Source organism: Microtus oregoni, unplaced genomic scaffold, assembly GCF_018167655.1.
Source record: "Microtus oregoni isolate MIOR12 unplaced genomic scaffold, Mior012 000029F_ref0000214, whole genome shotgun sequence".
Lineage (NCBI taxonomy): Eukaryota > Metazoa > Chordata > Mammalia > Rodentia > Cricetidae > Microtus > Microtus oregoni.
This window is the reverse complement of record NW_024543088.1, coordinates 20,795,800-20,807,952: the sequence shown is the minus strand read 5'-3', so window position 1 is coordinate 20,807,952 and position 12,153 is coordinate 20,795,800. Positions and strand designations below refer to the sequence as shown.

At 42.5% G+C, this 12,153-nt stretch overlaps 1 protein-coding gene across 1 annotated transcript; it reads left to right on the top strand.

Moving 5' to 3' along the window:
• Positions 1-276: 276 nt before the first annotated feature.
• Positions 277-1,076, top strand: LOC121464942 (histone H2A.Z-like). The gene has a single exon (XM_041678062.1). It carries the CDS (start codon positions 374-376, stop codon positions 758-760), a length of 387 nt encoding a protein of 128 aa, XP_041533996.1. The 5' UTR covers positions 277-373; the 3' UTR covers positions 761-1,076.
• Positions 1,077-12,153: the final 11,077 nt, after the last annotated feature.

Below are 12,153 nucleotides of genomic sequence, written 5' to 3'. Positions count from 1 at the left end.
ACATATGCAATTTTCTATGCTGAAGAGAACAGCTTTGATTATTTCAACATTAAATAGAAATATCAGGAATCGATCACATATTACAAAGGCAATCTATCAGTCTCTCTGTCCCATAATCTTTCTTTCTTTGTTTTTCCTTTTACTCTATCTTTCTCTCTGCTTTCTTGGTTGGATGCTAGCTGTACATAGGTTACACAGTGCCTTTAAAGGCTCAAAGTCAGACTTCAGCAGACTTCAGCTTCAGAAGCAGGATATAGAATGAAAACATAGAGTTTGAATCGCGGTCCGACGGAGGAGTGGGCGCCGGGATCTCGCTGCGCGTCCGCCTGGCCTCGACTCTCTCTCGTTTGTCCGATCTTCAGCACGGTCCGAGATGGCTGGCGGTAAGGCTGGAAAAGACTCCGGAAAGGCCAAGACAAAGGCGGTTTCCCGCTCGCAGCGAGCCGGCTTGCAGTTCCCTGTGGGCCGTATTCATCGACACCTGAAATCTAGGACAACCAGCCACGGACGTGTGGGCACGACCGCCGCTGTGTACAGCGCAGCCATCCTGGAGTACCTCACCGCAGAGGTACTAGAATTGGCAGGAAATGCATCAAAAGATTTAAAGGTAAAGCGCATTACCCCACGTCACTTGCAGCTCACTATTCGTGGAGATGAAGAATTGGACTCTCTGATCAAGGCTACAATTGCTGCTGGTGGTGTCATCCCGCACATCCACAAATCTCTGATCGGGAAGAAGGGACAACAGAAGACCGTTTAAGGATGCCTGGATTCCTTACTATCTCAGGACTCTTGTTCTTAACAGCTGTCCAGTGTCGGTGATTCCAGTGGACTGATCTCTGTGAAAAACACAATTTTGCCTTTTGTAATTCTATTTGAGCAAGTTGGAGGCTTAGTTAGCCTTCCAAACCAACCAAATTTCTGCATTCGAGTCTTAACCATATTTAAGTGTTACTGTGGCTTCAAAGAAGCTATCGATTCTGAAGTAGTGGGTTTTGATTGAGTTGACTGTTTTTAAAAAACTGTTTGGATTTTAATTGTGATGCAGAAGTTATAGTAACAAACATTTGGTTTTGTACAGACATTATTTCCACTCTGGTGGATAAGCTCAATAAAGGTCATATCCCAAAAAAAAAAAAAATGAAAACATAGTCTGCAGTGAAAAGGGAAGAATAAAAATCGAACCTCAGTGGAGCTAGGAAAACAGCCTGGGGGTAAGATCAGAGTTACAGACTTGACTCCAGCTGCAAAAGAAAGAAAACAGGACAAGGTCCAATGAAGGACTAGCCAGACAGATGGACATCAGGTTCTACAAGTGGAAATACAAGAAAATGGCAGTGGATTAAGCTATATCAATGAGAGGGATCACCCACGCTGAAATTCTAGGGACAGTCATGAGTTCTCCATCTATCAATCCTTGAAAAATACGCAGGGTTACGAACCAGAAGTTTTGTATGAAATGTGTTAGATGATAATTTTATGATCTTCCTTCAATTTAGACAGTTTGTGTCCATGCAGAGCAGAGAGGCAGATCATGTCCAATGCCTGGAGAAACCCATGTTGGTCATTTGAATGTAATTGGCCCCTACAAGCTCACATGGAGTGGCACTGTTGGAAAGTGTGGCTTTCTTAGAGAAGGCATGACCTTTTTGGACAAATTATGTCACTGTTGGGTAGGCTTTGAGGTTTCATATATGCCCATACTACACCCAGTATCTCAGTTTGCTTCCTGCTGCCTTCTGATCAAGATGTGGCTCTCAACATGTCTGCATACACTGCACCAAGTGCCCTGCCATGTTGATAATTAACTGAACCTCTGAGCTATGAACAGACACCTCAATTAAATGCTTTCTTTTATAAGAGTTTCCATGGTCATGGCATCTCTTCACAGCAATAGAAAATCCTAACTAAGACAGAAGTTGGTACCATGAACTGAGGTATTGCTCTGATAGGGCTGACCATGTTTCTGTTTGGAGTAATGTGGGCTTTGGTGCTTTGGGTTAAGAAAGCAATAGAATACTTTAAGCACTCTTTAATGGGCCATAGTAGTAAGAGCATGGAAGACAGTGGTGCTATGAGTTATTTGAACTGTCAGAGACTGGTCTGAGAGGATTCAGAAAAGTTTAGAATGATGCCTCGAGATTGTTCTTTTGATATTTTGGTAAAGAATGCAGCTGCATTTTACCATTGTCTGAAGCATCTGCCTGAGTCTAAAGTTAAGAGATTGAATTAATTCCACTGGCAGAAGAAATCCCAAAACTTCTTAGTACAGACTCGGTCCTGTGAATGTGAGAGTTAACACTAATGAAGATTTATAGTAAAAAGGAGCAGGCTGAGGAGGGAAAATTATAAAATGTAAAATTTGAAGGGAAAAGGAACACAGAAAGGGGAATGGAACTACGTCCTGTGTTCAAGGAGATAAACAGATTAAAAATGAAACAAAGGATGTGGTGATCAAGGGAAGATTCCACCCAGCTAAGTTTCCAACTTGTGAAAGGGAACTGAAGAGAAGCTTAGTGCTTCCCAGCACTCGGAAGGCAGAGGCTGGCAGATCTCTCATTTTGAGGCTGGTCTGTTCTACAGAGTAAGTTCAGGACAGCAAAGCATACGGAATGAAAGTAACCATTAGAAAAAAAGTTGGTGAAGATGTAATTAATAAGGGGGTGGTGGGTTCCAGGCCCAGCAAGCAGCAGAACTTGGCAGTCTGGTCACGTGGTTCTTGGTTGAGAGGTAAAGTCAGAAAGAAGAAAGGAGTTATGAAGTGAATCTACTGAGTCAGGCACGTGTCAAGAGTGTCCATGATGAAGGCAAAGATAGGTCATTGGGTAAAGCAGCAAAGTTGAAGCCTGGACAGCCTTGGAGACTCCAAGATGTTAGAGATGTCAGAGCTGTAGGATATCTGCTGAGGAGAGCTGGTAACAGTGAGTGGAAACAGCCCAGAAAAAAAGAAGTAGGGTATAGTCAACAAAACTGAACGGAATTGAAGATCTGAAGAAAGTTTTGACCTCAGACATGGAGATGTATAGAGTTTAGAAGTTCCCCACAGGGTTTGGTCTTGTTTTGGTTCAGTATTTCCTCACTATGCTTGCTCACTTACCTATGTTTTTGAATGGTAATGTATGTACTGTGCCATTATTTATTGGAATTGGTGATCTGCTTTTTGATTTTGATTTTACTGGGGATTACAGTTAAGAGATTGCATGAATTGCCGAGCAGTAGTGATGCAAGCCTTTAATCCCAGCACTTGGGAGGCAGGGGCAGGCAAATCTCTATGAGTATGAGGGCAGCCTGGTATACATGAGCTAGTTCCAGAACAGCTAGGGCTGTCACACACACACACACACAGAGAGAGAGAGAGAGAGAGAGAGAGAGAGAGAGAGAATGTAATATTATGGTGTTATCATAAGCTTTTGGGGACCAGGGATCAGAATGTGGTGGTAATAAGCTCATAAGTGTGGCACTATTCCGAGGTATAGTTCTGTTAGAATAGGTATGACCTTGTTGGAGAAAGTATTTCACTGTGGGTGTGAGTATGTGGTCTTCCATATGCACATGCCATGCCCAATTGCTAGGTCTACTTCTTGTTTCCTTGTAATCAAGACATAGACAGCACCGTGCCTGCCTGCCTGCTTCCAAGTGAATCACCATGATGATAATGGTCTGAAGCTCTGAACTGTAACCTGCTACCTCAAAAAGATGATTTCCTTTACAAGAGTTGCTGTGGTCATGGTGTCTCTTCACAGCAGTAGAAATACAAAAGAAAACACTACCTAACAAAGTAAGCAGATTGTAAGTCAAATAAATAAAGGATTGAGTTCATTCCTTCTGTTGAGAAAGCAGGAGACAAAACAGAATTACAAAGAGAAAAAGCAGATAACTTTCTACACTTCATCTCTTGAGAGGTTCGTCCTGACTTCATTTTTGTCAAAATAACAAGAAATCAGTTTCCAAAGTGTAGTGATGATGGAAACAAAGAATTTAATCAGAGGGCAAGGATGGCATGGCTCCATCACATGACACTAGAAATAGAGTTGGTGTAGGAGTTCCTTCTGTTTGTGTGTTGCTTTCATTGGTTAATGAATAAAGAAAACTGTTTTGGCATGATAGGGCAGAACTTAGGTAGGCAGAGAACACAGAACTGAATTCTGGGAGGAAAAAAGCAGAGTAAGAGAGAAGCCATGGTTCCTCCAACTGAGACAGATGCCGCCGGTTAGCATCTTTATGGTAAGACACTACCACATGGAGATATACAGATTAATAGAAATTGATTAAATCAAAATGTGAGAGGTAGCCAATAAGAGGCTAGAGATAATGGGTTAAGCAATGATTTAATTAATACCATTTCTGTGTGATTATTTCAGGCCTAACCTAGCCAGGTAGCTGTGATGAACAAGTGCCCCCCTTACAAGATATAGTACTCCGAAATGACTAAACTTTCTCATTAATATTGTGACAATCAATCACTATTTTATGAGATCTATGGATTCTGATGGGAAATCAGATCAGGGTTGTAGCACTAATAATAAAAACCTAGAGACAGAAATTGGGGTTCAACCTGAAAAGCAGAAAAGCAGGCAACTCACTAAAGAAGTCTTACTTCTACCAAGGCTTGGCAGCCACAGACTAAGCAGACTAAGCCTCTCTCCTCTCACTTTTATGACCTATACTACTGGGATTAAATATGTGATTCCCTAGTACTCAGATTAAAGGTGTGAGGCACTCTGTCTCTGTCTCCTTTCATCGCCTGATGAAGGTAATATTCAGAGACAGAGACCCACATTGGAGCACCGGACAGAAATCTCAAGGTCCAAATCAGGAGCAGAAGGAGAGAGAGCACGAGCAAGGAACTCAGGACCACGAGGGGTACACCCACACACTGAGACAATGGGGATGCTCTATCGGGAACTCACCAAGGCCAGCTGGCCTGGGTCTGAAAAAGCATGGGATAAAACCGGACTTGCTGAACATAGCGGACAATGAGGACTACTGAGAACTCAAGAACAATGGCAATGGGTTTTTGATCCTACTGCACGTACTGGCTTTGTGGTAGCCTAGGCAGTTTGGATGCTCACCTTATTAAACCTGGATGGAGGTGGGCAGTCCTTGGACTTCCCACAGGTCAGGGAACCCTGCTTGCTCTTCGAGCTGATGAGGGAGGGGGACTTGATCAGGGGAGGGGGAGGGAAATGAGAGGCGGTGGCGGGGAGGAGGCAGAAATCCTTAATAAATAAATAAATTTAAAAAAAAAAAAGGTGTGAGACACCACTACCTGGAATTTCTTGTGCCTTGGTCTTGTGTAGTCCAGGGTAACATTGAACTCTCAGAGATGTTTAGTCCTCTGAATCCCTAATCCTGAGGTTGTGGGGGGAGATGTGTTCCAACATTATTTGAACTTTAGTGGTTTAGCTATGCCTCTGGTCTTCAGGCAAGATTTATTTATTAAAATATAAAAAATATACCTTTGTATTGGTTCTTATGATACAATTATAATGAAGCTTCATCCTCTGAGGCCCACAGAGGTTCCTCACACGGCCTTCGTTGCATTGGAAACATCTTATTACAGCATCTTAGGGACCACATATTTTAAATATATCAGTCTAAGTTGAAAGCAAAAGGAATTGAATACTATTGAGTACAGAGATGATGAGGATTGAAAAGAACAAATGTTGATATAGAATTAAAGGTCACAATTCTCGAGGCCATTAAAGAACCCTACATAACTAATCAAAACCAGTCTCCATAACCCAAGAAACCAGAAATCTTCCTGATTCTATCGTTTTCTTTCCCCTTATTTATTATTTCCATTGAGGGTAAAAGGTCTTTGTCGTGGGTTGAATTTGATATATCCTCTCCTGTCATATGCTTGATCCCGTGTGCCCTTAGGCAGTCCTGTTTGAGTAATTAGGGAATTCAGGGATGTGTGGCCTGGCTGGAGGTGGTTGGTCTTTAAAATCCCTGGGGAACTATCAATGCAGTGATAACAGTTGCCTCACACTCTCCTGTCAGGGCCAGAAGCTGAACCCAACACTTAGCCGATCCTGGCAGTCAGAAAGCATAATACAAGACAACCTCTGCCTCTCGAAGTTGTATTTTGACATAGATTTGGGAGGAGCCATGAAAAGAACTAGAAACGGGTGAAGGATTCTGGCTAGCTGTGATTGGTCCACAGCTTGTATGACCTCACAGGGAGCCACTATGAGGAAAGACAGTCCCCAGCCCATATAAGGGACCAGCTTGGCCTGGACCTTGTCCCTTATACTGCAGTGAAGCTCTTTGTAGGGTACAAAGCAGTGGGACTCAGAATTTTCTTCTGAAACGTTATTTATTAGTAGCCATCTTTGGAATCGAATATCAGTGATCACCACTGACCTAACACAGTGAGTTTGTTACCTGGCACACTGGGGTGGAGGAGCAGTTGGTGTTGCGGTATACACTTTGGTTTACTGTTTGTAGTTTTAGATTTACTTTCTGCATTTACTTCAGATTTTCTCTTTTTATTACCAACCATTTTCTACTACATGCCCATTTATCTTAGCCATTTTGTACATTGGTTTATTTCTAAACCTAAAGCTTTTGTCAGTACATATTAGCTTTAGAAAATAGTTTGACTATACCATGCACTTGGACCAACTCAATAGCTTTGCTACTTCCCACAGCATTTCATTGGCCTTATGAATTCCCTTATCATTGTAAGACTCATCCTCTGGCACCATCCCACTCATAAAATAAAATAAGAGTTTGGACATCTTGAAGAACAACACATTTCCTAATGGCATCACAGTGTTTAGGACGGGATACCATATGATTCCCATAACTGGGATTTAATAAAAAAAAAAAAGACTTGAGTTTCATGAATAAAGAAACAAGGAGGTCTGCAGCGGTCAGAGTCACTAGAGAATTTGAGGGTCTAGGTGAAAGCAATATTGACAAAGCCCATGTGTTCACTGTCCAGTGAATAACCACATCACTAACTCGGTTCAGCAGGCAGCTCACTGAGTCTATTCTTGGTGTTACTGCTATTCTCCTTATACTCAAAATGTTCTCATTAAAGTTTGTATGACAGAGATTATAACACCATCACATATCTCTGAATTCCTGGTCTCAACAAGGGGGTGATATCTGGAAAAGTTGTGAAACAGCTGGGTGGTAGAAACCAGAAGGAAAAATTGGGTCATTACAGGAAATGAAACCGAGAACAGCCATGCAAGCATGCTTGAGATCCACCTTCCCAAGTCTCCATTCATGCCTTTCCTGTGCATTGTGAGCCAGAGTATGAGTGTAGGACTTATGGAACTGATGTTTCTTCTCAAAACTTTGGTCACAGCCAGGGAGAAAGAAATGCCATTCTGGGAGAAAGAAGGAGGATAAGTTCTTTGGTTCTGAATAGCATGAGTGCTTCCTTGCAATGACCTCACTGGATACATTGTGAGGTCTTGCAGTCCCCGCCCATTGAAGGCATTGGCCAGTCTGAGTCTTGTCCTCACACTGCAGAGAAGGTGTTCACTTCTTGGCTTCAGGGAATTTAGATTCAGAATTTGGGTCACATTCACAAGGTTATTATTGATCACTTGGAAACAGACATGTTGATCTGATTAGACCAAAAGAGTTTGTGATTCTTTCCTGAATTGTAGGTTTTTATCTATATTTTTTGAATGGTGTTTGATTTAATTTGTGCTTTCAAATTAGTTTCTTGTTTTAAACCACGCTTAATTTGCATCTTAAATGAGCATGATACTTTGAGATTTTTAAAATATTCTTTTCTGATTTTAAGTATTCCCTTCGAGGAGATAATTTCAGAAAGTAAGCCTCAAAATGGTGTGCACTGTCAACACCCCCAGTATGATTACATTCTCCAAGCTTTGTTGAGCCCCACATGTCACCTATTCTCTTGATGACCTTCCTGAATAGCCATGTCCCATCCACCACAAAACAAAACCATGCCATCTCAATTAGAGACAACCCACCACACTGCTATGTTCAATGAGGCCTAACACCTTTTAGATCCATCCGTATGAGTTTAAGGAAAAAAACTTGAGTATCAGGAGTGAAAAGGTGATGATGTTTATCCTAGTGAGTTCTTAGAGAACTTACAGGCACAGTGAAAAACCCACTGAAGCAGTTCCAACCACAGTAGTCCAGACCCAAGTCCCTAGTCTAAGTCAGCTCAGAGTTCCTGAGTCTGTCATTCTTTTAACTTGGGGCTTAGCTAAGAGTTGAAAAAAGTCCTCAAGGTTGGATGTGAAAGGCCTTACAATTCCTCATGTGCCTGAATGCTTGGTCTCTAGTATGGAGTGCCGATTGGTTTGGGAAGTCATAAATCAATAAAGCACTAGAGTGACAAGAGGTATTAGGTGACTGGATGCAACAAGGGCCTGCCAAAGCCATGGAACCAGCTGCTTCAGCCGCATCTTCCCCAGGCCAGCTTCCCCATCTCCTGCATCTGCCATGCCTCCGCTGTACTCAGAAGGCATGAGACAAGAAAGTCCTTATGCCCCTTAAGTTGCTTTCTGTTAAGAAAATGTGCACTGCCATGGTATAAATGATGCAGTCCCTGTTATTAGACAGAGAAACTACCTTGGGTTACTCCTTGCTGTTACTGGTCCAACCTCGGCAGTTACATAACTTGTCCTTTGTGAGAAATGATAGGAATTTGTTCCTAAAGGACATTCAGTGGCCTGGGCTTCATCCTGAAGCTGCAGAGAAAGTCATGTTGGATAGAGAGCATTTGTATCTAGCATTTGGTCCTGATACACTTGGGATTTCCCAGTCTCACGGACCTTGACATTGGGAGATTTCTTCTCTGTTGCCATGAGTTTCATGTTCTGTGCAATCTTTGAAGTCACGGAGTTACTGCTGGTGTCTGAGACATTGATTTCTGCTTGTGCCCATTGGACTTTTTTTCTAAATTTGGTCCCTTTTCTATAATTTTGTTTGGCCATGGGGTACTATAATTTCTTTGGGGACTTGTTTTATTTCAAACCTTAACTATGAAAAGTAGAAAATATGCCTCAGACATGTATCCATACATATAGTGAGCAAGGATCGTTTTCATCTGCTGTGTTATATCGCAAAAGCCCCTGGCATGTGCTTACTGCACTCCCCTTTTAAGAGTCCACAAACACATCCACGGCTCTACTTAGCCTCGGAACATCTCTGAAACTTGCACAGTACATTCGAAGCTGTGTCCATGTGTATTTCAGAAAACAACATTTCATTCGTTGTGGATGAACATGGACTCTTCCCGCTAAACTTGTCTGTTAACTGATGATCAGTTTTTGTGTGGACTAACCCCTTATACTCCTTGCTGAACATACTGAGAACATGAGATATCTCTAATGTGTTATTGAACAGTGTTGAATAGGGAAACTCATTTCAGATGATGGGCAACAAGGACATTATATTATACATTTTGACTGTGTGTATTAGAGTGTGCATGTAAGTTTGTCTGTGTCGGGGTTTGTGTTTGTGTGTGAGTATGTAAACCCACAAATGTACACGAATTTGTGTGTGTGTGTGTGTGTGTGTGTGTGAGTGTGTGTGTGTGTGTGTGCATTCATTGTTTTGGCATCAGGGTACTTCTGCCATCTTAGAATGTTTTGAACGATCTTTTTTGTCTCGGGTGAAGCAGCTTTTGAGGATCATGATCTCCATTGTATTAAAAGACAGCAGTTATGTTTCTTTATGCAATCTTTGGGCCTGGGCTGTCCTTATACTAAGAGACTTATTCTCTTTCAATCTTGTACTCATATGGATCTTAGCACATTTCATGAGCTCCTGAATACATCACCATACCCAGGTGGAGCAGTGGGAGGCAGCTGGTGTTCCATTATTGGTTAGTTCTTGTATTTCTTTTTGTGGGGGCTTTGTGAATTTAGCAATCTCTTTAAGAATTGTCAACACAAAATTTTCTCACAGCTCCTAGAGTTCCTATGGATCTTATCATCTCTTTCCTGTCTCACATTTCAACAATATGTGTCTTCCTTTGGGGGTTCATGTCAAGGGTTGTCAGATTTGTTCATCCTTTCAAAGGACCAGCTCTTTGTTTCAACTGCCAAGTTATCTCTAGCTCTGTTCTTTTTTACACTTTCTCATAACAGTTTTGAGGTTGGAATGTTGTGCTTTGTTTGTTTGTTTTTTGCATCTTTGACCACTAAGATGCATCATTAAGATGCTTGTGAGACTTTTGATTTCTTGACGTACAAACTGATAGTTATAACTTTGTCTCCTAGTGCTGATTTTGCTCTTTTTTATTTCTAGCATCTTGTTGCAGAGCCATTCCCCACCAGAAAAGATGGAGGACATAGCAGATAAATTATTTTGTGTCGATTTCACTGATGACAGTTTACAAGCATGCCGAAAATCAGCTTCGGAGTACTTCATTTCAAGTCTCGTAAACGCAACCTGCTCACTCACTCACATAATGGCCGAAGAGAATTGTGACACAGCTGTGCCAAATAGATTTTATGAGACCTTAGCCAAAAACGACTTATTGTTTCAGAAACATCATATCTACAGGTGGAAAAGCAAATATCATCCACAGGTCTGCTACTCCAGGAGGCTTTCCCATCGCCTCACCCTCCCTCGATTTCCTTTGAGGAGAAGATGGAGTGAGCTGGCCCTGCCAACATTCCTTACAGACCCCGAGGTAAAGAAAGGCCAGGAGATAAATGAAAAAACTAGCAAGGGCTTCTCTAAGTCCAGCTCCCCTGATTTATACATCAGATCTTAACTCACCTGCGAATTCTGCCCCACAGGATGCTGATATGAAGGCAGAAAATGCTGCAAAAAAATCATCTGAGTCAGCTAAGATGGAGGACATCACTTATACTAACACAAGGTACATGAGGTATCTCTTATGTGTTCTTAAACAGTGTTGAACAGGGAATCTTATTTCAGATGATGGACATCAAGAACATTACATTATACATTTTGTGAGTGTGTGTAGTAGTGTGTGTGTGTATGTGTGTCTGTGTATCTGTGTTTGTGTGTTTGCACCCTCAAATGTGCATGTGTGTGTATGTGTGCATTCACTGTTTTGGCATCAGGGTACTTCCGCCATCTTAGAATGTTTTTTTTTCTTTCCTTTTTCCTTTTTTTTATTGAAAAAAAATTTCTGCCTCTTCCCAGCCTCTCACTCCTCTCCCCCTCCCCCTCCCCTAAGACCTCTCCCCCTCTCCCTACTTCTCTCCCCCTCCCTCTCCAGTCTGAAGAGCAATCAGGATTCCCTGCCCTGTGGAAAGTCCAAAGTCCTCCCCCCCTCCATCCTGGTCTAGGAAGGTAAACATACAAACTGGCTAGGCTTCCACAAAGCCAAAACATGAAGTAGGATCAAAACCCAGTGCCATTGTCCTTGGCTTCTCAGCAGCCCTCGTTGTCCACCATATTCAGAGAGTCCGGTTTTATCCCATGCTTTTTCAGTCCCAGTCCAGCTGGCCTTGGTGAGCTCCCAATAGATCAGCCCCACTGTCTCCTCCGTGGGTGGGTGCGCCCCTTGTGGTCCTGACTTCATTGCTCATGTTCTCCCTCCTTCTGCTCCTCATTGGGACCTTGGGAGCTCAGTCCAGTGCTCCAGTGTGGGTCTCTGTCTCTATCTCCATCCATCGCCAGATGAAGGTTCTATGGTGATATGCAAGATATTCATCAGTATGGCTATAGGATAGGATCATTTCAGGTTCCCTATCCACAGCTGCCCAGGGAACTAACTGGGAACCACGCCTTGGGCACCTGGGAGCTCCTCTTGGTCCAAGTCTCTTGCCAACCCTAAGATGGCTCCCTTAATTAAAATATGTGCTTCCCTGCTCCCCATCCAACCTTCTTTTATCTCAATCATCCCGTTTCCCCAAGTTCTCCCCATCCTACCCGTCTCACATTTCTCTCCCCCTCTCCCCTTACCCCACTCCTACCCCACCCCCAAGATCCCGATTTTTTGCCTGGCAATCTTGTCTACTTCCCATACCCAGGAGGATAGCAATATGTTTTTCTTTGAGTTCAGCTACTTATCTAGCTTCTTTAAGGTAACAATAATAGACTCACTGACCTTTATTGATGGCTTGAACCCAATTATGAGTGAATACATCCCTTGTTCATCTTTTTGGGTCTGGGTTACCTCACTCAGGATAGTATTTTCTATTTCCATCCATTTGCATGCAAAAT